Source organism: Rhineura floridana, chromosome 8, assembly GCF_030035675.1.
Source record: "Rhineura floridana isolate rRhiFlo1 chromosome 8, rRhiFlo1.hap2, whole genome shotgun sequence".
NCBI lineage: Eukaryota > Metazoa > Chordata > Lepidosauria > Squamata > Rhineuridae > Rhineura > Rhineura floridana.
In genome coordinates, this window is record NC_084487.1 from 28,222,072 (window position 1) to 28,248,009 (window position 25,938).

At 41.6% G+C, this 25,938-nt stretch overlaps 1 protein-coding gene across 9 annotated transcripts in view; it reads left to right on the forward strand.

The window, feature by feature from the left end:
* The window catches only part of BICD1 (BICD cargo adaptor 1), a 274,507-nt gene that overhangs the window by 234,814 nt on the left and 13,755 nt on the right, over window positions 1–25,938 (forward strand). For 3 of the 9 annotated variants that reach the window (XM_061638725.1, XM_061638718.1, XM_061638717.1), the window contains exons 8-10: window positions 1,702–2,019; window positions 3,204–3,394; window positions 6,153–6,263. In XM_061638725.1, coding sequence (XP_061494709.1) covers window positions 1,702–2,019; window positions 3,204–3,394; window positions 6,153–6,263 — 620 coding nt within the window. Of the gene's footprint in view, window positions 1–1,701; window positions 2,020–3,203; window positions 3,395–6,152; window positions 6,581–25,938 lie in introns of those variants that run through there. The other 6 variants (XM_061638716.1, XM_061638720.1, XM_061638721.1 and 3 more) reach the window with 4 other exon arrangements.

Below are 25,938 nucleotides of genomic sequence, written 5' to 3' on the forward strand. Positions count from 1 at the left end.
CTCCAATCATTGACTAATAGTATGACATAATGTCTTGGCTCTGTTTAGAATATTTCTATTTAAAATGTCATTGGGTCATGTCCATTTTTACTTTATATTAAAATATACATTACATTACATTAATTGCCTTAAGCAAGTCCTTTCACACCTCCCACCTTGCCAGCAGACCAGAGAGAATCAGAGGATCATAGAGTTGGAAGGGGCCTATAAGGCCATCGAGTCCAACCCCCTGCTCAATGCAGGAATCCAAATTAAAGCATACCCGATAGGTGGCTGTCCAGCTGCCTCTTGAATGCCTCCAATGTTGGAGAGCCCACCACCTCTCTAGGTAATTGGTTTCATTGTCATACCACTCTAACAGTTACGAAGTTTTTCCTGATGTTCAGTTACAATCTGTAACTTGAGCCCATTATTCCATGTCCTGCACTCTGGAACGATTGAGAAGAGATCCTGGCCCTCCTCTGTGTGGCAACCTTTCAAGTACTTGTACAGTGCTATAATATCTCCCCTCAATCTTCTGTTCTCCAGGCTAAACATGCCCAGTACTTTCAGTCTCTCTTCATAGGACTTTGTTTCTAGTCTCCTGATCATCCTTGTTGCCCTCCTCTTAACCCATTTCAGTATGTCTGCATCCTTTTAAAGTGTGGTGCCCAGAACTGGACTCAGTACTCAAGATGAGGCCTAACCAGTGCCAAATAGAGGGGAACCAATACTTCACATGATTTGGAAACTATACTTCTGTTACATGTTAGTAGCAGAATAGATCAGTCTCAGAGCAAGTGAGAGATGGGAAACTGAGGAAACAATTTTCCTGAACATCTTACATGGGGAAGCAAAGTGTTCCATCCTACGTTGTAGGGTGCTATGTAAAAGCTTTAGATAAATAAATTGCACTAGAGTTTCATGCTGCCTCTTCCCTCATCTCCCTTAAGTAGATATATTTTTCTTAAAAGTCTTTCTTACAAGTTGGTTTGTTCATTTGGCTTCTTGGAGTCTTCTGGTTGGCTAACCATTTTTAACCTTGCAGATTTGTGTCCTAAGGTTTTGTTGTTTTCTGTTATTTTCTCTTACTGAATTGAGAAGAATTCAGACTAGGTCCAGATTAGAAATGGCTTATGACAGTTCACTCAGGCAGATTACCATCTTTTTCTTCCACAGAAAAGCATTACGTTGACCTAGGCTGCACGTAGATGTAGTCAGTGGCCTCTGGCAATACCATCAGTTACTTCATAAATACTTTTTCCTACTGCCATGATCAGAGGAATCGGTACTGTTGGGGACTGCTCTCTTCATTTATAGCTGGTCTGTGCAGACATTTCTTCATGTGAGACTTTCGTGAAGGATTGTGTGGAGGAAAAAAGTGGCTGACCAAAAGACACCTCTCTCTCTCTCTCTCTCTCTCTCTCTCTCTCTCTCTCTCTCTCTCTCTCTCACTCACTCACTCACTCACTCACTCACTCACTCACTCACTCACTCACTCACTCACTCACTCACTCACTCACTCACTCACTCTCTCTCTCTCTCTCTCTCTCTCTCTCTCTCTCTCTCTCTCTCTCTCTCTCTCTCTCTCTCTCTCTCTCTCTCTCTCTCTCTCTCTCTCTCTCTCTCTCTCTCTCTCTCTCTCTCTCTCTCTCTCTCTCTCTCTCTCTCTCTCTCTCTCTCTCTCACTCACTCACGTTCCTCTTTCTGTGTTTCCCCCAGGTGCGATGAGTATGTCACCCAGTTGGATGAGATGCAGAGGCAATTGGCAGCTGCAGAGGATGAGAAGAAGACCTTAAACTCTTTGCTGCGGATGGCTATCCAGCAAAAGCTCGCCCTCACCCAACGTCTAGAAGACTTAGAATTTGATCATGAGCAGTTCCGGCGGAGCAAAGGCAAACTTGGAAAGAGCAAGATCGGCAGCCCTAAAGTAAGTGAGGAGGCATCAGCCACCGTGCCAACCATAGACACTTTCCTCCTGCATAGTCAGGGCCCACAGCAACCAAACATACTGGTCAGCAGTGGCACTCAGAGGAAAAGGTATGCATGCAGTCATCTTTATAGTACAGTGCAGTGGCCTGACTTGAATTAAGGTCATCCACTGAATTGCAAATAATTTCTGTATTTTGGTTGGGGACAATGAGGGGCTGGGAATGTGAAGTAATGGCTTTCCAAAATGTGAAGCCTGGCTGTTAAGCTCACCTGCCCAAAATATTTTTCTTCCTTTGGATATGGTCATACTTATATTGTCAGCATTTCAGCATATTCTGTGTGTGTTGAATGTATCTGCTTGAAATATAACAAAAATATAACTCTAGTAGCTTTGGGTGTGGGTGTCGGTGGGAAGAAGGACCATGTCTAAGAAGCACATCCACATCCAAAGGTAATTAATTCTCTAATAAACTATGGTGCTGATAAACTTTGCTTTTTCTCTTCAATATTGAAATGTGAGTAGGAGTGTGTTTGCTCCAATGTGGTTTTCAACACCTGTGTTACAATGAGCAAAAGCAAATGACTTTTATTCAAAACCAGAAGCAAACGCTAGTGGTTTGCAGAGTCTCATATAGTCCTGTAGCTGTTCTACCAACAGGGGGAGGGAGACCATGTAGAAAATGGTAGGCAAATGTCCCACCACTTTGTGGGAACAAATTTGAAGAGTAGAATCTAAACAAGATTTCACCGGCTTGGAGACTTTCAGTGTAAATGTTAAATGCAAATCCCATAAGTGATACAAGAAAATATGGATGGATCTAAATACTAAATAATAATTGAAAATTTGAGGAATCAGGATTAGAGCAGAAGGAAACAGATAGCCTGTCTTCAGTCTGCACAATGTGTGACCTACCAAGCCACACATCACCATGTATCATGGCTTCCCAGATTCTTGGCAACATCTAAGATGAGTCTCAAGCAGAGAGAAAACCCAGATTTTATTGAACCCATGGCTGGGCCACTATACATGGTGGGTGATCTATGCCCAGCTTGATTGGTCATGTTGAGCAGCTTTCTGTTTCTCTTTCTAAAGTGCACAAACAAGGCTACCCTGTGTGAGAAATATGTTTTCTTGTGGGGTGGCAGTAGGGGGTGGTAGAAAAATGTTGGTTTGCTTTGATGGGAGGTGGGAGAAAAAAATGTGATATTGTCATTCAAGGGGCCATTGCTCAGTAATTAAAGTAAAAAACTCTCTTGTTTTCGTATGTATTTTTTCTTGGATCTCCTGCAAGACTATTCTCACCTTCCCCTTGTGATCAGAGCCATCCCAGGACTTCAGGGACCCACCTACTGCCTTTATTAAGAACCCCCCCTGATCACTCCTCCACAGAATCTTTTCTTCTGAGGGGCCCCCCTTCCATGAATGAATTCTTCCATGGGCACCGTCTCAGCAAGGAAAAAAGGTTAACCGTGGCCATTCCAGGTAAACATTTTTTCCTTGGGTGCATGTAGTGCAAAATGATTCACTGAATATCCTCTCCAAACACTGCACATACAGTTTTTAATTTGGGCACATTCTTACATCTTTTATAGATGAACATTCTCAGACTGCTCCAGACTAGTCTTATAGTCAGTGAAACTGTTCTGGAGCATGTGATCGGAAGATTTCACCCAAAGTGCCCTCTACTTATTTCAGCTTCCATACAAACAAAAAGACTCAGTGGGTGACATTTCCCTCTGGCCCAGTCAGACAGTCATTCAAGGCTTCAAGAAACTATGGTTTATGAAATCATGAAGGAGTGTCTGTGATGAGTGCTCCTCCCTTTCGCCGCTCTCATTTTGTGCTAACTTTGGTACAAAGATCCTGGCTTGCATTAAGCCAATGCTCCCTATTACAGCTGACCCAAGGAATTCCGGCATAATGCCAGTTAACAAACTAGTAAAATAAGCCAGGGTATGATCCTGGTTTAATTTCCTGGTTTGTTAAGCCAGTATCTCCAGGGTTGGATGTTACAAGGAACTCTGGCTTAATACAAGCCATGATCTTTGCACCGAAGCCATCACACAACAGGAGGGGGGAGAGGAGAAGTAAGGGGAAGAGTGTTTGGCCCTAATTCTTACAACTTTATAAACCATGGATTATGAAGCCTTGAACAATTGTCCAAACTGGGTTCATATTACTGTAGCCAAGATGATAATTTCAACTGGAGTTCTGTCTGCTTGTACGTTGGCTGAATTTTATGGCTGTTTCATTTGAAGCCATTTGATGATTTGATGAAATAATAAATTGGTGAAATGAAACAACTATGATGACTTGGTTGAACAGTATATATTATAATGTATCTCCCAACAGATAGCTGCATCTCTCCAGAGCTAACATGTTACTCTGTCTTACCATGACCCAGTTGTGTTTCCCCCCCCAAAGTACTGATAACAAGGGAAACTGCAGTGATAGACAGTGCATGGAAATTAAAAATGCATAAACCTTCCAAGTGTAGGGAAACTTTTTAAAGATGTTGTGAAGCTTTAGGAAAAGTCATAAGAAAGACACAGGCTTCTTGAGTTTTGTCTGACACAACGTGCACAGCTCAACAGAGGTGATGCCAGTGGGTTTAGCTGTGCTTAGCTGTGTGTTGGACTGAGGCCAATAACTTGAAAATTTACCTTGGATATACCACTAGTGTTCCTTTTATGCCCTTGTGTGTTGCATACTGAGAGTTTAAAAATGGCAAACCAAAAGGGAAATAGCATGAACATGTTAAGCCCATAGGCTTATGAAAGGCACGTGCTGTTTAAAGCGCCATTTGCAACCTTGTGCAACTATTGTAGATGGATTAGCTTGTTTATATATTTGAAATAGCATTTTTCACACAGAAAGTATTTCAGATTGTATCCAGTAGAAGTGAAGTCTGTTTCCGAAGAACCACAATGGCTATTTAGAATCATTATGTGAAAATGCACATTTGCTGTAGTTTGGAAACAATTATACACAAAGCAGTACTATGTCTCCTACAAGTAGGAAAAGTAGTATCAGTTTGTTAAAAAAATCTGAAACAATCCATTGTGGCGAGAAGAACTTTGGCCTGCTCATGTACATTTTGGGGTGTCAATACTTTAATTATAATGTGGCTTCTAAACACCCATACCTGCTTCTGCAAAGTAAACTTTAAGTTCAGGGGTAGCCTCCAAAGCTTCAGAGAAGCAAAGGTTTTATTTTCAGAGGAGTGACAGACTTAAAACAAAAGTATTTGTTGGAAATTTCAAAAACATTGAGGTCAGCTCTGTGATCCAGTGCTTATGATGTATGTGGCAATATGGTATAAATGACAGTAAGACGTTTGTAAAACGTGGAACAAACCATAAAGTAGATTTCACCAGAAAGATGTAGAAAGCATCTTGATTAACCAACATGGATAAAAGGATGTTCAGACATTTGCCTGAGCACATGACAATGTGTGGCTGGGGGCAGGGGCATGTACCCAAGGCCTGCCCCTAACAGCCTCATGGGAATTTCCCTCCACCACCCCCACTCAGTCCCCACCCTTCTCAGTGTTGCATGGGGAAGATCTAAATAGGGCTTATATTCACTTTTGTTTGAATGCAAGTAGAATCCTTTGTGTGATTTGGGACCCTGATAAAACAGGGCCCCCAACTGCATGGAGCATTGTATTTGCATTCAGACAAACACGGGTAAAAGTACCATGCAGGTTGGTGACTAATCAGCAAGGGTGTGTGTGTGTGTGTGTGTGTGTGTGTGCGTGCGTGCGTGCGTGCGTGCGTGTGAGTGAGAGAGAGAGAGAGAGAGAGAGAGAGAGAGAGAGAGAGAGAGAGAGATGTGCATGACGACGTTGGGGGTAGGGATTATGTGCTCACCCTGACCCTGTCTCCATGTTGGCTTTTGTGGGTTCAGGTGAATGCCTGAACATACCTTGCTTAAGATAACATACAATAGATTTAGCAGATATCTCCAGTTTGGGTACAGCTCACCATATACATTCTGCTAGAAAACCAGCTGTTGGATCAGGACAAGGCCAGGTCAGCTTTATATGTGCCTAATTATGTCAGCTGGATTAGTTCAGCTATACGTTAGACTGAGGCACATCACAAAAATGGATACCATAAACTGTTGCCGTAACTAATTGTGAGAGGCAATCAAAATAAAGTCATTTCCAGTGTTGCCTTCATGTCTCCCCTGTACCCTGCTTATTACTTATTCTCACCTCTTTTCTGCCTCTCAAAAGTTGTGGCACCAGTGGAACGATGCCAAATGCAGGACATCCCTCATGAAGAACACTTGAAAAGAATTTTCATGGATTTTGCATCTAGGCCCAGTACATGTTACCAAATACAAGGTGGGGGTATTTTTGGTCATTATAAGTAGTTCCTCCACCACTGATTATTACGCTGTTGGAATGTGCTAAAGTTGATCCAAATCTGACATGCCTTTGGTAGAACTGAGCTGATGTATTTTTAGTTCTTTTAAATGGAAGAGTTTAACATCCCAACATTCTTCTTTCTAATCCTGCCTTCCAAAAATACTAACTTATACTCACCCTTTTGTCTTAGGTGTTGCATTCTCATCTATATTTGTCTGTTTTTTTGGACTTTTAACTACTGCTCCAAATACTAAAACCAATGTAAAAACAAACTATAAAATCTCCCAATAAAACAAGTATACACTTAACTGAAAATAAAGGCAACAAACCCAGACTTTTCCTTATCACTGTCCTAAATATGCCTAAACAAAAAATAAGTTTTGCATTGGTTCTGAAATGTAGGCTCAGGCTCAAACAGGCTTCTGGAGAAATCCTGGAAGCTCCACTGAGAATAACTTCATAAGCCCATAATGTTGGCTGAACGAGAAACACACAAGGTAACTTCTAACACTGGCAGATTTTTCCTGCTATTTCTTTTCCCAATTGGAGATAAGAGCAGCCAAGTTTAGACAGAAAAGTGAATAAAGGCAGCAAGGAGTGGCATCCTTGTTCCTCTGTGCCAGAAAAGGTGCTGTCAGGGTGTGCATAGGCAAACAGAAATTTAACACCTTTAAAAAGAAGATGTAAAATGTTTTGGCACTGCACCAAATATAGATTTTTGTTTTATTTCACATTCTGGAGGCACAGCAATACATTAAAGTAACTGACAGAGAAATCCTATATGCTAATTCACTAACTGGCAAAAAACCTTGCGGTTTAAGAATGTACCTATAGCCCACAGCTATTTCTATCAAACTTTAAAAAGCAGGGAAATTGGGCAGCTATAGTGAATGCACCAGGGGAGCAGGAGATCTGAACTCCTCTCTGAGATATTGGACTGTCCTACAAATTGGTCAAAATGCAAACACCATTTGGGTTGGTCTTTCACAGTCCAATCCACTTCCTGTGTAGCTTGGAAGAATTTGGTAACATATGCCTCTGAGCATATGGTGAGTGGTGGCAAATCTACACGGGGGACAAAACATTTTATCTCTCCTCACTCTCACTGCCCTCTCCCCGGAATAAAGCCATAAAACCATCAGTAGCACCATGCACAGGGCCTCTGTGGTATAGTTTCCAAAGGCGAGAGAGAGAGAGGCGGGGAGGAAAAAACTCCAGGTTTGAAAATGAATAATGAAAGTCTTTCCTGGCCTGGCACTTTTAAAAACAAATTCTTTATGACGTCACTATGGTGTCCCAATGCATTTCCAGCAGAACTGCCTGGAATAAATTTCATTTCAAGCACCTGGAGCTTTCCCTGATTTTTTGCCTGCTGGTGGTGCTTTCCCAGTTTTGTGGTTGGTAGTCTGCGAAGCAGACACAAAAACACTCCCAGGATCCCTGGTTCACATCCACATGGGCATTTTTCCCCCTTTCCTGGTAGTCATAGAAAATAGGATGGTCAGTACAATTGCACGGACACATTGACAAATGTACACTTACTTGCTCCCAGGGGCACGAGTTCAGTATCTCAGGGAAAAATATTTTACACACAACCTGCATCGATATTGGCAGGAAGGGCCAGGATAACAGAGGGGGAGGCAGGGGGAGAAAGTGGGCAAGGAGCTCACAGCTCATGAGTGTCAAATGACTTGCCAAGGAAATGTGCCACCCTTGAACTGGAAACCATACATACTTCTCCCACCACCACCAATGGCTTGGTGGGAGTGTAGCACGGCGTGGGGAGCCAAATGCACATATTGCTACAGCTGCAGAAAGTGGCACATAAGGGCAGGAGGTTACAGTACACATGCCGTTGGGGAAGCCATTTGCCACACAGCACAACTAGCTTCCCGATCTATTGTGTTGTCCATGTCCAAGGGAGACCATTAAGCCCAGGGTTTTGGAACAGGAAGGAAACTCTGGTGCCAGCAGACCCACATATGTGCTTGGGGTGTTCTGCCATTGTCCTTTTCCATGGCAGTGGCACATCTTGTACTCCACTGGCATAGTGGGACTTCTGCCAAATCATAAACCCTCTTAACCAGAGCATTTTCAGTGCCAGATTGCACCCTGAACCTTCATTGGAAAGTGCCATAGTCCTGGCTGTTTCTGGTGTCAGATTCTATGCAGTACTTTGAAGAATTGTATACTGTTGACGGGGAATTTTGAGGTCCTATGGACCGGGGGTCCTTGAGGAAATTGAAGACACAGACTTGCAGCAAAAAGGTAGGCCTTTATTGAAAATGAGTGTACACATGGCCATCCTCACCAGAGCAAGTGGCGAGGACTACAACATGGCACTGTCTGCATGGATCTTTTATACAGTTCCAAAGGAATTAGCATTTCCCAATCAAGGGGCTACACATAAGCATTACATGGAAGTTACACTGTGTATATTATTTTCTAGCCAATCAAATATTATTGAAATGAGCACATAGCTCCTTGACTAATGAATACAGTGCCATGAAAAAGTATTTGTCCCCTATCTGATTTTCTGCGTGGTTGCATATTTTTGGCACTGAATGTTATCAGACCTTGAACCAAACCTAATATTAGGGAAAAGGGAATCTAAGTGAACAAATAACACTAAATTTTGATACTTATTTCATTTACTTAAGAAAGTTAAGCAACACCCAATGCCCCTGTGTGAAAAAGTAATTGCCCCCTTAGACTCAAAACCTGGTTACATCACCTTTAACAGCAATGACTGCAACCAAATGCTTCCTGCCGTTCTTGATCAGTCTCTCACAGCACTGTGGTGGAATTTCGGCCCACTCTTCCATGCAGAACTGCTTTAACTCAATGACATTTTTGGGTTTTTGAGTATGAACTGTGCCTTTCAGGTCCTGCTACAACATCTCAATGGGATTCTGGTCTGGACTTTGACTCGGTCATTCCAAAATTGTAAATTTCTTGTTCCTCAGCCATTCTGATGTAGACTTGCTTGTGTGTTTCAGATCATTCTCTTGCTGCATGATCCAGCTGTGCTTCAGCTTCAGCTGACAGATGGGTGGCCTGACATTCTCCTGTAGAATTCTCTGATACAGAGCAGGATTCATGGTTCCTTCAATTATGGCAAGTCATCCAGGTCCTGATGCAGAAAAGCATCCCCAAACCATGACACTGCCACCACATGCTTGACAAAACGTTCCATCTTTGACACATCTGTCCATAGAACATTGTTGCCCAAAAAGTTCCATCTTTGACACATCTGTCCATAAAACGTTGTTCCAGAACTCTTGAGAATCATCCAGGTGCTTTTTTGGCAAACAATATTCTATGGACAGATGAGTCAAAGATGGAATGTTTTGGGTGACATGGGCCCCATTATGTCTGGTGAAAACCAAACACTGCATTCCACATGAAGAACCTCATACCAATGGTCAAGCATGGTGGTGGCAGTATCATGGTTTGGGGATGCTTTGCTGCAATTAAGGGAGCAATTACTTTTTCACAGGGGGGCATTGGGTGTTGCTTAACTTTCTTTAATAAATAAATATCAAAATTATGTGTTATTTGTTCACTCAGGTTCCCTTTTCCCTAATATTAGGTTTGGTTCAAGGTCTGATAACATTCAGTGACAAAAATATGCAACCACACAGAAAATCCAATAGGGGGCAAATACTTTTTCACAGCACTATACCTGTCCCTTTGACTAATATTTCCAATATACGCCTGTCCCCTTGACTAATGTACTTCACCCATGGACTACCAAGCATAATATTCCACCTTTGTTATTGATCTGACAAGCCTTACCAGCACATCTATTACTAGTAACACATTTGCTACATGCCCACTTGCCCCTAAACAATATACTTATTAATCAAAAGTTAATCACAACAGGCTTGTTTGCTTCATTTCAGGAGTTCAGAAGTTCAGGCTGAACTTCACTTGCCCGTCCGAAGAATGTGAGCACTGAATCTTAAGGGTGTCATAGACCTGTGGGCCTGTTGCTTTATTCCTTGTGATTTTCTTATAGTTCTTAAACATATGCTTTCTAATATCTATGTTTATATATGGATATATAAAAATTCTCCATTACTGTTGTCTGTTGCATTCTTTAGGCTCACTGTGATTTCACTGAACTTGATGGCATTGCTTCTTTCAGTTGAAAAATCAGCTTTAGGTGCTTTAATTCCATGGATTACATCAGAATTAAATAATGTGATGTTTTGAACGCTTTTTAAAAATTTAAGAGAACTTTCAGAAATAAAATATTTATTGAAAGCACTTTAGATCTGGGAGCTTGCTTGACATAATCTAAGCTCCTTCTCAATGGATGTTCATAATGGAATTTAATTGTCATTGCAAGAGGTGTTCCAAATAATAAGAATCTCCTGTTTCTACCACACTGCAAAGTGCTGTTTTTGTACATAACAAATATTTAATATGCATTAGCTGGGACTGGTTTATTAGTAATTATTGAGGGGGAGGATGTCCCAAACCATCTAAAGGCAGCATTTGGAAAGAAGGTCTTGCTTCTTCATTTTATATAACAATAATTTTGGAAAGTATTCCAAAATAAGTAGCTTTAGCAAGCAGGGTTCTTCCTTTTTTCATCCTGACATCCAGTGATAGTAACCTGATGCACAATTTTATGCTTCAAAGGTCTGCTTCATCTGCAACACTTTTATTATGTGGAGAAAATCTCAATTTTAGAATAAGGACATTTCTAGCCTCATGATTACTTAAAACCTGGGCAGTTTCTGCTGAAGTTTTAGAAATCAGGCTGACCAGGTGGGGCTTCTACTAGTCAGGAGTAGAATACACATCAGCATTTAAAGCACATGACTTCCCCCAAAGAATCCAAGGAATGGTCACTTGCTAAGGATGCTGGGAATTGTAACTTTGTGAGAGGTAAACTACAGTTCCCAGGATTCTTTCGGGGGGCACTTATGTGCTTTAAATGTATGGTGTGTACATAGCCTCAGTTTCTTCCATCAGGACAACTCTCAGATTTTCCCCAGTTCTTATCCTTGTGTTCTTAAAAATGATCTCCATCCCATTTATTTACTGGTCGCAGTGCCCACTCGCCAAAGAAAAAGCAATCCTCCTGCTCATAATTCTATATTATTTATTTAAAAAATTGGAGAGGATACAACAAAATAAAGCATGGAATAATTTTATATTCCCAGCTACAACATTGTATTGGGGTTGCAGAGTCTTATGACTTTATTGCAGAATTTTAGAATCTAGACATATGGAGTCATCCAGATTCTTTTTCACAGAGATTAAGTTGACTTGTCTCAGACAGTTTATGTCACAATCCACCTGATAGTTATCCTACACCAACTTCATTGGATTGAATAGGAGCTATGCAAAAACATGGCATTTATTCCAATGGCTGCATGCATGTGGATTTTTGCCCTTTTTCAGCCATCTGGTCATCTGTTAAGGTCTTTATTCACAGCAAGCGGGGGGGGGGAGATACTGTGCCAGTGCTCCCCACTCTAGTCCAACTTAGCCCTGGCAACCCCAAGCATATCTAGGGCTCAAATGCCATACACCACAACTGCTGTGCAACAGCTATTGGTAGTATAGTGACTGGTGGTAACTGTCATAATGTCATTTGCCATTATGTTTCCTATTGCAGCTGCTCTAGCTTTTACTCATTCAGACTGACTGAACCCTTGTTCTCAACCAGTAACCTGAATTTTGGGAAGAAAAGATGGTATTCAGCTGACTTGTTTAATCAGCACAAGGATTTCTGCTTGTGCAACAGAACTTTCCCCTCCCTTCCTCTCTTTGTGCATATCCCACACCCTCTCAAAATCTGCTCCAGAGGGTTGGGGGAACCCTTAGAACAGATTTAGGGGGTGCACAGGGGAAGGAGAGAGAGGACAGTTCCATTGCGCAAGCAGAAATCCTTGTGCTGATGAATCAAGTCAGTTGATTGAGTTAGTTGGCTACTAACCAATTATTCTATTCTGGTTTGAGTTCACCAGAGACTCTCAAATAATGGTTTGGGGTTCTGTTCCAGTTCTGGAAAAAATAAGGATCTAGTCTGCTCCTTAGCTTGGGGTTAGTTCCCAAGACAGATGTTTTATTGTTATTATTCCTAATATTTTGTTTTGAATGCATTTCCATTGCTTTTTAATTATATATTTGAATATGCTAGAAGAGTACAATAAGCAGTGGCTTATATTGCTTTAATGTATGTCATGGTTAAATATGATCTATGGGCTAGTGTCAGCCACTGACATAGCTTGGCGCAATCACCTCTTCCCTAAAACACCATAGTGGGACTGATCTGGAGCAGCTGTATGTTTCAGCATCTGATGATGATGTCAGATGTGGAGGCCAAGAACTCATGAGCCAATCTGAAGATTGGCAAAGAGATGAGTAACAGTTGACTGACATGAGCAAGGAGACAGAGACACCAAGAAGCAGCCAGTTGAAAAGGCCAATGTCCGGAGAGGAAAGGGGAGAGAGAGAGAGACGCTGGTCAGACAGGATAGAGCAAGAGAGACATCACGAAGGAGGGAGAGAATGCAGAAACTTGCGAACTGGAAAGAGCCTGGCAAGGTCAGAGAGGACAGGGGCAAAGGAACAGGGAAAAAAGACACTGAGGGAAGGGAGAGATAAGGTCATACTGAAAGAGGGGATGCCAGAAAAGGAAAAAAGCTCAGGCGGGGGTTTAAATTGAGGGGCCGTTGGGAAAATATGTAGGCCCTTACTGAGAGTCCATGCTTAGAGGCTAGAGGATGAAGTTAAGCTGGACTTGATGTAGACCATACAGAAGCTCATATTTCCCATCCCTTTAGCAAGGCTTAGTTCCAGGCAGCATCCCTTGAGGTCGAGGGTAATAGCAGGCTGTGAGCATAGCTAGGTTGGTGGAGCATCTGAAAAGATGCTAGGAAGCAAAGATCTCATAGAGGCAGGGTAGGCATGTGCCAACCTAAGGATTATTGCAGCTAGTTCTTGTTACCTATGCTAAATGGTGGTTTAGGAAGCTGCAGCTGGTGCAAAATGCAGTGGCATGACTGCTTGCTGGGGCAGTGTATCACCAACATGTCACTGCTGCTCAAAGAATTGCACTGGTTGCCCATTAGCTACTGGGCTAAGGTCAAGGTTCTAGTTTCGGTGTACAAAGCCCTATAGGACCAGGATACCTGAAAGATCGTCTTACTCCTTCTATACCTAGTTGATCACTATGCTCTGCATGAGAGGGCTGTGACGCCCTTCCCTGGCTCTCCCTGTCAGGTTCCTACCTGCTTGTGGTTACTGCCTGTCACTAGGCACCACCAGGGACTCCACCAGTCTGGACTGTCCCTTTTTATGGTTTCTCTCCTCGCTCTAGCACAGATCTCAACAGATCCCCCTGCTAGGCAGCACCACCAGTCACGTCCTATAACCAGTATTTCCAGAGACTCTGCCTGAGTCTCTCTATCAGGTTACCTCTGTGACTGAGTGCTCAAGCTGTCCCACTCCCTTTGTATCAATGCCGATAATTCTGGTTTGCTCTGAATACTTGTGGTGTTATATTCTCCCCTTCACCGCTGCCATCATTTGTTACAGTTTTCCTTCAGCCTTGGTCATCACCTTACCCTCCCTTCTGGTCTGTGAAACCCCAGCCAAGGATCAGGCCTTTGGTAAACCAAATATATTTATTAAATAACAAAGATAACAAGATTTCTTCATAAAGGCACTTAAGCATATGGTTACATCTATTCCTGAGGTACTGGTCTTAGTATTAATCCGAACTCCACACTCTCCACCCAATCTCCTCTCAAAAACCCACCAAAACAACCCACTTCACGCTCACCGTCCACCCAGATTTAACTGTCATCCTTCCATTTATACTGTCAGCCATTCTCAACACTCAGCCAATCATTCAGCATTCTACTGCCCATTTACTCGCCCCTCCTCTTTCATTCCACTTACCATGTATCTCCTATACAAACAGCACTTACCATATATACACTAATACAGGAACATCACAAGGGCCTCCTGCAGATACCATCTTATCAGGAGGTCTGTTCCGCACAACATAGGAAGTGGACCTTTACCTACCCTTTGGAATTTCCTCCTCTTAAATATTAGACAGGCACCACTTCCATTATTTTTTTGGCACCTACTTGAAGACCTTCCTCTTTCAACAAGCCTTTTAAGTAGAGACATTATCCCAGCCTGCTTCTGTGTTGGAATTGCATTTTAAGATGTTTTTAAAGATGTTTTGTTTTAATATATTTTAAAGTCTGTTTTTCAGATGTTTTAGAGAGTTAGTGTTTTTGTTTGCCGCCATGGGCTCCTACTGGGAGGAAGGGCACAGAATAAATAAATAAATAATAGTGCAGAAATTGGGAACCCTTTTCAGCCTGAGGTCTGCATTCCTTTCCGGGCAACCTTCCACGTACCATTGCTGGGTGGGGCCAGATACAAAAGTGGGCAGAACCATACATGTAAATTTTACCTTTGTACAGTAGGCTAACTTCCTCACACTCACACACCACTCTCTATCCTCTAGTCAGGGAAACAAGAGACATTACCAGAGTTCAAGGACACATTCCAGACAGGCAAAACACTCAAGTAGGGTTTGAAGCAAGGCAAGTAGGGATGTGTGGCTGGGGAGGGGAAATCCTGGGGAGAAAGAATCCCAGGGCCAAATAGAGAAGCTTGGAGGAATGCATTCACTCCTGTGGGTCTGAGATTCTCCACCTTAGTACAAAGTGTCCCATTGGAACAAGTAAAAATATGATGTCATCTGTAGAAGCATGTTCCTTGTATTTGGTTCTTAATTTACAGAAGGCTAGTGGATTGCAGTGGGGCGTATTTAGGCCTCCAATTAGTTTGTTGGCCTTTCATAAGGGACCAGCTCCCACCCATTGCTGTGCTCCATGTAACTTAGTATGTCCAGGTTCCAAATAACTGCAGAACAGTTTTCACATATCTAAGTGCAGCATGGTCTTGTGTGTCTCAAATAATAGTCCTATGCTACATGGTTGTTGTTTTAATAGTGCCCTGATTACACAACAGTACAGTGACTCATGTAACAATGACTCATGTTTTGTAAAGTATGTTAGCATGGATGGTTTGCTGGGCTGTTGCACAGACTCCACCATTTGTTCTCTGACCTACAGACTTGGAATTGCATATGTATTTATTTGTTGTATCAATCAAACGACGCCTTTGTCACAGCTCCCCCTATTGAATGAGAAGAGTATCTATCATAACCATGGCTAACCACTTCTGAGGAAATTTAGTAAACTTTCCAAAGCTGTTTCTGATAGGGCATTATGGGTCTGCAGTTCAAAGAAGAAGAAAAAGTTAAAAGTCCCTGCAGGTATTTTGAATCCCTCTTGGATCCTGGTCAATAAGTGAAGGGCTGGCATGAAGGTTATCTGTGGCTTTTCCATGCTGACAAACCATAAATCCCAATTCTTTTTAATATATAGATTTTAAAATTTATGAATACTTCTGAAAGCAATAATAGCCACATGAAAGAAGCTACTGAACTCTGGCTTTCTATAAAGTACATTTTAATAGGCAGAGAATTACTTGATTCTGAGTCTGATACTTTTTAGGTTTGATCCCATCGCACACACGGAATGTTGAAATTAATGAGGCAAGGAATTCTGTTTACACATTGGAGCAACTAAATGTGTAGCAAAGCATCAGAGTAATTAGCAGGCAGATTGTGACACTTTGGTATTCTATATCTAATCAATTCATTTCACACTGCTCTGAAATGAAAACAGACACTTCCTAATGAACAGGGATGGGGAACCAGTGGTCCTCCAGATGTTGCTGGACTACAGTTCCCATGATCCCTGACCACTGGCTATGTTGGCTGGGGCTGAGGGGAGTCCAACAACATTTGGAGGGCCACAGGCCCCCCAGCCCTGTTACAGAACCTAATATTTTTAATTTTTGTCTGGAGATTAACATATGTCTTTGCCTATGTTTGTTTCATCATTATTATAGATCTACCATGTTTGATATGCTCACTGAATCAAACCAGTGAGTATTAATTGTGTATATAATCATTCCAGCTGTGGTATAAGGCCTTGTGAAAACAATTTCAAAACTGGGGAAAATTTTTTGCAAAGGGCTTTTCTTGGTTTTAACTTGTTAACAACCCAGCTAAACATACTTTTACCTCTTGGTGCCACTGCTTTGTGCTTTTTCCTCTGGTCTGATTAGGTTTCCCAGTACTACAGACAAGAGTGAAGGCATACATTTCATGCTGAGCAATATAATTTAATAATTGTGATGACACAAATTTCCTGCTGTGCTTCACTTATTAATTTCTCTCCCAATTTTCTTTTTGAGTTTTATGAAACAGGATCACCTTATTAAAACATTTTCTTTTACTGGCGAGCAAGTCATATGTACCTTCTGCCAAACCTTGCTAAATAAAATAACTGAATGTATTGAAGAATATATGCCTAAACATCAGATATAATTTGCCCCCTTTAGTACTAAAATTGTGATCTCAATCACAGATAGAATAGTTCACAGTTAAAGAAAGCATTCTTATTAAAGTTGTTCTTTAAAGGTTCCAAGCTAAGCAAAGTTCGTAAGTTTGCTAGTCATATGGTTGCCACTTAAAAATGAACCCACATGAGTATAACTGTACACTGAGTACACTGGGTATTATTTGCAAGCAGCATGAATTGGCTCTCCACATGGTTGCAGTAGTTTTAACCATACTAGTGTGATCTTTTGCATATTGTTGTACTGTTATGCAAAATCTTCCATTATTTAAAACACTTGTTGAAATATTTTAGGAATCCTCACCACAACCCCTAAGTATATTTAGGTTCCTCCTGCCCCTGGAATGTTTTGATGATATTTTAGTGTGTAACCTATTTTTTCCATTCCATATGAGCAAACTGCATAATGCTAGTCATCTGAGAATGCATGTATGTCAATCAGAAATGATGGCTGATTCACACAAGCATACCTGGTGACTGGCTAGTCCCCTCCCGTTTTGCATCCCAGAGTGTAAATGACAAACTTGTAGTGTAAACGTGTAGTCAGATTTCATGCAATCAGGAAACCCTTCCACATAGATATATGTTTGCCTCAATAACTCTGCATGTTTCAGAGGATTCTGGGATGCATTCATAGGGAATTATTGTGGTCCATGGGGCTTACTGATAGCCCAGCACAAATTTAATGTGCACCGTAGAATTCACCTCAGCATTTTCCCACCTTGTGCATTACAAGGAAAGATCAGTAATTTAATTAGTTTGGATGCAGTCAAAACTACTGCCCTCTCCAATGGGGCTCTGAGAAGTGGTATGGCCGCTGCTACATCTGTTGCCCTGCTGCTCACAATGACCATGGCGGAAGATGGGGAGCAGAATGATTTGACCTGGTCTGGATCTGATAGGCCTGATGCCATCAAGCAACAGCAATAAGATAGGCTTGGGATCTAGTGCATCCTGGGCAGGCTCAGCCCTGCACCCTCCCAACCTTCAGAACACCCCATTTTGGGGCGTTCCTCTAGCTATCAATGGTGGGCAGACTGCTGATGGCTCTCTGCACATTTGGCAGCCAGCGGAAGGCCAACTCAGCTAGAAGAGCTGGATGGAGGGACTCCTCCACCTAATCTACCCCCCTAAGGGGGGGTTGGAATGCTCTTTCTATTGGTTAATCGCATTTATTTAGCACCCATAACATTCTCCGGGCAGCTTACAGTAAATAAGTTTAAAAACAATTTAAATACAAAATAAGACCAAAAAAACCAAAAGCAATACAAAAAATAAAACAAAAGCTCAGCAAACCCCCAAAGTTAAAACACAGATTGATTGATTGATTGATTGATTGATATATGTATATATCATATTTGTATATATACCACCCCATATATACCACCCCATAGCCGAAGCTCTCTGGGCAGTTTACAGGATTTAAAAACTGAGAGGCCAGATGACATATTTAAAAGGCCTGGGTGAACAAAAAGGCCACACGGCACTGAAATAGCTATAAGGAAGGCTGTTCCATAACCAGGGTGCCAAAAAGACCCTCTCCCTGGTGGTTATCCCTTGAACCTCATTTGACAGGGGCACTCAGAGGAGGGCCACTGAAGAGGATCTTCTGTCAGTATTTCAGGTAATCTAACCCCAAACCATGTAGTATTCTATAAGTTAAAAGCAGCATTTTAAATTGGGCCTGGATAGGGAGCCAGTGCAACTCACAAAGCAAATGGTCAAATTGTCCAGTGCCAGTTAATAATCTTATAGCTCTCTCCTAGTTGAGGTGCAATTTCTGGATTATTTTTAAAGATAGCACTAACAGAGAAGCTGTCTTTTTGGAGACTTGCCCTTTTGGATTCTTTCTAATAACAGCAAACAGTGAGTGCTGATGACTACAGTATATAGCCAAAATGAGGTCACTGAGAAATAGCAAGGAGGCATAGCCATGCTCAGAGGAACCCTAGAGTTTGCAGACCTACACAAAAATTTAAAACATAAAACTTCAGAGAGCAACCCCGTTCCTGAACAGGAGCACTGTTCATAAGTACTGTGCTTTCTGCTTACCAAGAAGTGCTCAGATGTTCCATCTGCCATGTACACACGGCATTCAAAGCTGAAAAGAAGCAACTGGACACTTGTAGAGTGGTCATGTTAATCAACCCCAAATCTGTGATTCCTTAAATATCCAGACTGGGTTATATTTAGCCCTGTTGTGAAATATTGTTTATAATATTACTGTCCTAATATGACCAGCTAATCCCACCATCACAATTAACACAATTGTTATATGGATACTGTAGGTACTATGTAATATATTCTAGGAATTCCTTTTAGTTGTGCCTTTAAACTCTTGATCAAATATCCACTGGCACTTTAACTGAACCTTGAATGTGTCCCACAAACTGTGCTTCACTTCAAACTGATGCCATGTGGAATAGTATCAAAATTAAGGTGTTTACAAGTGCTTTCCCCTAAAGTATTGAAATTATATGCCACATTCTTAATTTCAGCATGTATTATTGCTAAATGCTACTTCTGTGTACTGTATAAGGCAATGAGACAAATAACTTTCAATCTTCTTTCTGTCCTTCTCTGTCTGCTACTTCACTAACCTGTTGGCTAGACTGTCAGTCGATTTAGTGAGGAATTATTAAACAATATGTTTCATCTCAATATTTTGTTCACTATTCTAAAAATAGTATCACTTCTTTTAAATGCAGGATTTCACTATTCTTGGCATACATGATAGTGTATTTGCTACTTATTGACTGTTTGCATAAGTGTAACAGAAGAACATGGTTACATTACAGATGAATACCATGGTACTGTACTTTTAACTGTCAATTGCTTGCTTCTGAAAAAGGCATTCTGTCAGTTCTGTATGGGAGCAATGAATCTCTAATAGAATTCTTATCTGTAGTACAGGGTAGGATTGAAGAGAAATTCAATTATTTTGGCATTTTAATGAGAATTTACCTAATTTGCACTTCTCAAACCAGTACATGAACTGATACACAGTTTCTTCCTTCTAAATTTTAAACCTTCTAAATTTGCACGTCTCTGAATTTTGCAATGCAGTTCTCCAACCAAACTATATGTACAGAAATGCATGTATTAGAGGAAAGTGTGCATAAAAGTGCATATAATAGTGAAAGTAACATATAAAATGTATTGTATATGGGGAAATTGCTTGCAAAAATGTGTAAGTCAAAACGGCATACAAAAATGTGCTTATTAGGAGAAATTTGCACTAAAATGCTGTTAAATTTTCATGAGGATTCTTTTAAAAAACACAAATGTGTGGAAATGTGCAGAACTGAATTTAAGATTGGAAAAATGGGAAACTGGGAGAACCTAAATTGACCAATTTGTTCATCCCTAGTATAGTACAGAGATAGGGAATTTATGCCTCTCCAGATGTTGTTGGACTCCAACTTCCATCAGCCCCAGCTAACATGGCCAATTGTCAGGGATGATGGGAGTTGTAGAACAATATCTGGAGGGCCACAGGCTCCCCATCCGCATACCCAGTATTATTTTGTTTAACACCACCTTAGCCAGTGACTATCTCTACATTTTGGGACAGTGAATTTCATTAGTTAAATATGCATGACAGGGCTGGTACCAGACTTTGAGGAGCCCTTGGCCTGCTGATGGCCCCAACTGTCACCAATGCCTCCATCCTCCTTTTTGCTGTGCACAGCAGTGCTGTCATCCTCCTCTCTTTTCCTGTTGCCTTCACTCCTCCTCTTGCTCCTCTTAAACCAGACAAAACTAAAGTATTGCTCGTGGATAGAAAATATGATTCAAGTTTAGTTTATAGCCTATCCTGAACGGAGTTGCAGTCACTCTGATTACATTGGTGGTCTGGGGATACTTCTTGATCTAATGCTAACAACTTCTACTGTGCAAGATGGCAAGGAGTGCTTTTTTCCATCTTCATCTGGTTGGTAAAAAATGACAATGTCTTGACAAAGTCAAATCTTGCCTTGGTAATTCCCTAGTGAGCCCTAGGGACTTCAGACTGGGCTACTCTTAATGCATTCTCTGTGGTGCTACCTTCTGGCTCCAGCATTTTCCAGTAGCTGCAGTTCCCAAACACTTATCCAAACACTCTACTACTATACTCTTTTAGGTGGCTAATAAATACATTGCTTTTTAAAAAGGCATTTAGTGGATTGATTTGCTTGCTGGTTGAGTTTAGTTTATATTCTGATGGCTCTTTTGGAATTGTATTTTTATTTTTATATTAGCTTGATTTTGTGATTAGGTTCAATTTGGAGCTTGTTATTTGTTTATATTTCATTTGTTTTGTCTGCCGTCTTGGTTTTATTTGGAAAATTAGGCAGGCTATAAGTTTTCAAAATACACATTTTAAAAATAATAAAGGAAAAAAGCCCCAAATGCTTGACCTCACAGGGAGGATGCTCTGACCCCTTGATCATTTTTGCAGCTATTTTATGTACCTTTTCTCAGTCTAAGATACCTCTTTGATATGGTGTGACTAGAACTGTACACAAGATTCCAAATACTGTACTAGTATTTGGAATACAGTAGGGCCCTGCTCATATGGCAGGTTAGGTTTCAGACCCACGCCGAAAAGTGAAAACAGCCAAAAAGTGGATTAGCTGTAGCGTGGGGCTCTGGAACCTAACCCACTGATCGCGCCGGAGGAGATAATGTGTAGCGTGCTACAGCTGATCTTCCCCTCCTCTGGCATGATCAGCTCAAGAGAGGGAGACTGATCATGCCAGAAGAGGAGGAGATCAGCTGTAGTCCTCTACAGCTGATCTTCCCCTCCTCCGGTGAGATCAGCTGGAGTGCGGGGAGCTCCAGCCCCCCTCCAGCTGATCGCCCCGCTGGCACCATATTAGCGGAATGCCAAAAAGTGGGGCACCGAGAAGCAGGGCCCTACTGTACTAGGGTTCTTAGATAGAATGCTGGAGCAACAACAGCAAAAAGAAGTACAGGAGGTGGAAGAACAGCAAGTTGAAGCAGAAGAGGAGACTGTTGTGGAGAGCAACAACAAAGTGGAGGAAACTCTGTGGAAAAGAGACAGTGGACAGTTCGGAGCAGAAGAGTTAGAAGACACCCTTCACCAGTGGAACTACGGAACTGCTTCCAGGCACTTGAGGATGAGACTAGAGGACAGTCTGCAGGGGTAGAATTACAGGAGACCCCACGTGACATCGAGCAAGAAGCAAAAGCTCAGTCATGCAGAGGCAATGAAATCATGGCCCCAACAAGAAGAAGAAAATAGTGGTGGGAGACTCCCTACTGCATGAGATTGAAACCCAAGAAACCGAGAAGATCCATGGACTCACCAGGTATGCTGTCTCCCTGGAGGACAGTTTAGAGATGTGATGGAAGGGTTGCCATCACTCATAAAACCCACTGATAGATGTCCCTTTCTTCTCATCCATGTGGGAACAAATGATACTGCCAAGAAGAAATCCCGTAAGACTTTGAAGCTCTAGGAAGGAAACTCAAGGACTTTGGGGCCCAGATAGTCTCATCCATCCTTCTGATACTTAGGAGTAGAAAGGGAAAGAAAAATACTCCGGGTGAATGATTGGCTACGAAAGTGGTGCTGATGCAAGAGATTTGGATTTTGGGACCACGGGCTACACTTCCTGGATGATGGACTGCTGGCAAGTGATGGGTTGCATCTCACAAAGATGGGGAAGGATGTGTTTGGCCACAGCATGGAGAAATTAATCAGGAGAGCTTTAAACTGAATCCTAAGGGGGAGACGTAAACTTGGCAGTAACGACTAACAAAGGCTTGTGCACAGTAAGAGGAACTGAGGGAATGACTCTAATGGGGCCCAGTAATAGTCTTCATAAAAATGTAGGATGGAAGCCAGGCCATAAATCACATGGTCTGTTATGTCTGTATACTAATGCCCAGAGTATGGGAAACAAACAGGATGAACTTGAACTCTTAATACAGGAGAGTAAATACGACTTGATAGATATAACTGAAACCTGGTGGGATGACTCCCATGACTGGAATACAGCAACTAAAGAATATAACTTGTCCAAAAAGAACAAAAGGAATAGAAAAGGAGGTGAAATAGAAAAGAAGGGCCATTGCCTGGGCCTCATATTCACAGGGGGCCTCAAATTTAGATTTTCAACATGAATTTGCACAGGGAAAAAAAAGCTAGAAGAGCACTTGTTAAATAAAATATTGCATTGTAGGTTTTGTGTTAAACATGTTAATTTGTTAAATATAAACACTTAAAATATACCACCATTTTTAATATATTGGGAGCCTCAAAAAAAACCTCTGAGAGGGCCTGGGCCCAGCTCCACATAAGCACAGAAAAACAACCATCTTACCCAGACTGTGTCTTCATAAATGTGACACAGAAACAGAAAGCAGAGAACTTTCCAGGAGTGGGCTGGATGGTAGTTACTGGGCAGAAAACAGACTAAAGCCATTTTCATGAGATGAGAAACCTAAATGAATGCAGACTTTTAAAGTTCAAACTGGAGAGTGAGAGTGGAGAAGAACTACAGGCCAAAGCTTTCTTCCCTTCACACAACCTTGATCCTCCATTTGTTGTTGTTGTTGTTGTTATGTACCTTCAAGTTGATTACGACTTATGGTGACCCTATGAATCAGCAACCTCCAACAGCATCTGTCATGAACCACCCTGTTCAGATCTTGTATGTTCAGGTCTGTGGCTTCCTTTATGCAATCAATCCATCTCTTGTTTGGTCTTCCTCTTTTTCTCCTCCCTGCTGTTTTCCCCAGCATTATTGTCTTTTCTAGTGAATCATGTCTTCTCATTATGTGTCCAAAGTATGATAACCTCAGTTTCATCATTTTAGCTTCTAGTGATAGTTCTGGTTTAATTTGTTCTAACAACCAATTATTTGTCTTTTTCGCAGTCAATGGTATGCACAAAGCTCTCCTCCAGCACCACATTTCAAATGAGTTGATTTTTCTTTTATCTGCCTTTTTCACTGTCCAACTTTCACATCCATACATAGAAATCGGGAATACCAGGGTCTGAATGATCCTGACTTTGGTTGTTCAGCGATACATCATTACTGGTTTCTGCTAAGAGTATGGTATCGTCTCCATATCTTAAATTATTGATGTTTCTTCCTCCATTTTCACACCTCCTTCATCTTGGTCCAATCCTTCTTTCCAGATCCTCCATTTACTGTTCCCCAATTCTCCTACCTCAAAAGCAGGATGGGAGAGGCAAAGAGTCCCAGAAGAGCAGCCTTATGGGCAGGCCCTCCCAGAGGTTGAGAGAAGCCTGGGCCACTTCCATTTTTTTTGAGACTCCTGGTATATTAAAATATGAAGAGATGCCAAAACAAGGTTACAGAAATTAAATTTGAGGCCCTCCATGAATGTGCCAGGGCCAAATGGCCTTCCTTGCCCCCCTGTAACAGGCCCTGCTTTTGAGAAATTCCTGATTCAGCCAGTTCTACACATGAGAACTTGAAAGCCTTCTTAAAGTAACAGATCAAATTAAGTGATATGGTTTACCTAGCAACAGGAGGCTTTGCTTAAAAATTGATAGCAAATCCTTAATCACACAGTCTAGAGGAAAACATGAACAGTGTCTAAATCTGCATTTTGTTCTCCCCAAATATAAACCAGAGACAAGCAGAATTACAAGCGCACTGACTGGGGGGGAATTTTAAGTTCACGGGGGGGGGATTTCATGAGGGCTTAATTCCCCCTAGGGTTGCCAGGTTCAGGGCCTGAGAATGATTCTGTATCTTTAAGAGAAGAGAAAATTCAGCCAAGTGCAGGTTTTCTTGCAACACTGTAATGAGAAAAAACACAAGGTGAAATTCTCCCTTCCCTTTGCACAACTTTTAAAGATACAGAAGACCTCTTGGTTGCCAGGGAAGGGAGAATTCCACCTTGTGGTTTTTCTCATTACAGTGTTGCAAGAACACTTGCACTTGGCTGACTTTCTCCTGCACTTGGCTGACTTGCTCTTCTCCTAAAGATACAGGATCAGTCTCAGGCCCTGAGCCTGGCAATCGTAATTCCCACCACCACCACTTTGTATGTTAAAAAATGCCCTGTCCCATGGAAACACCTCCCAAAATAGCCCAATGAAGGCTGCGCATGCTCAGTAGCCTCCAGGAGTATCAGCTGGAAAAGTAAAATGGAAAGATGGATGGGAGCTGGAATGAAATGCCCTGTTTGAGCTCTTAACAGCTTATAGAGGGGCTGGCTGGCTGGCTGTAACTCTGAACAGGAACACTCGTGTTGAGACATGAAGAAGAAATGCTGTATGATCTCACTTTTTTATTATATCTTTATAATGTAAAGTGCGTATGGAAGGATAACTTTCCATGTCATTTACAGGAGTCAACAGGAAGGAAGAATAGAGCATTCAGCAGAACTATCTGAACATGTTATCTTTGCACTACACTGTTAAGCCATGTGATGGCTATCTATATAATCCTCCTGATATAATCTAGCTAAATATTAAAGGCAGTGGAAAGAACTGCATTGTCTATTCCAGGAGGCTGTTCAAACATACCTACCCATTAGGCCATTTATCTTCTGCTATTCCCAAAGTATGGTATTAAACTGTTAGCACCAGGGCTTTCGACACATTGTTTTGGAAGACATAGAGAGCATCTATTTGAGTGCTTTGTTTTGAAAAGACAGAAGCTATTAAATATATCCTTAGGACACAAAAAGCAACCCAATCATATTCTCTTTGCTGAGAAGAAACCTAGTGGCTCCCCACTACTATTAAGGGGATCATTAAAATTGTAGGTGTATCAGAGACAGACAGAAAAGAGTATAAAAACATGAACAAAAAGCTCACGAGACTTAATGTGACAAAAGCCCTGTGCCAACAGTTTAATGCCATACTTTGGTGCCTTGCTTGCTATAGCTCAGAAGCAGAACATGGGCATCTTCAATCCCTGACATTTTCAATTAAAAGTTTGGTAGCACCACTGCCAGTCTAGACTCCACTGTGGTAAACAGACTTCTGATCTGACTCTGTAAGGTAGATTTATACATTTCTCCAGATTCAGAGTTTCAGCTGTTAAACTGGAAGTGAAATCCCCTGAAAAAGGGCTGTATGACTACTGCTGCTGGTCATAGGTCACATTTGGTGACCAGAATCCTGGCTCTTTGTGATCCACTGTGACCCTCTGCTGCACACTTTAGACATGCTGAAGAAA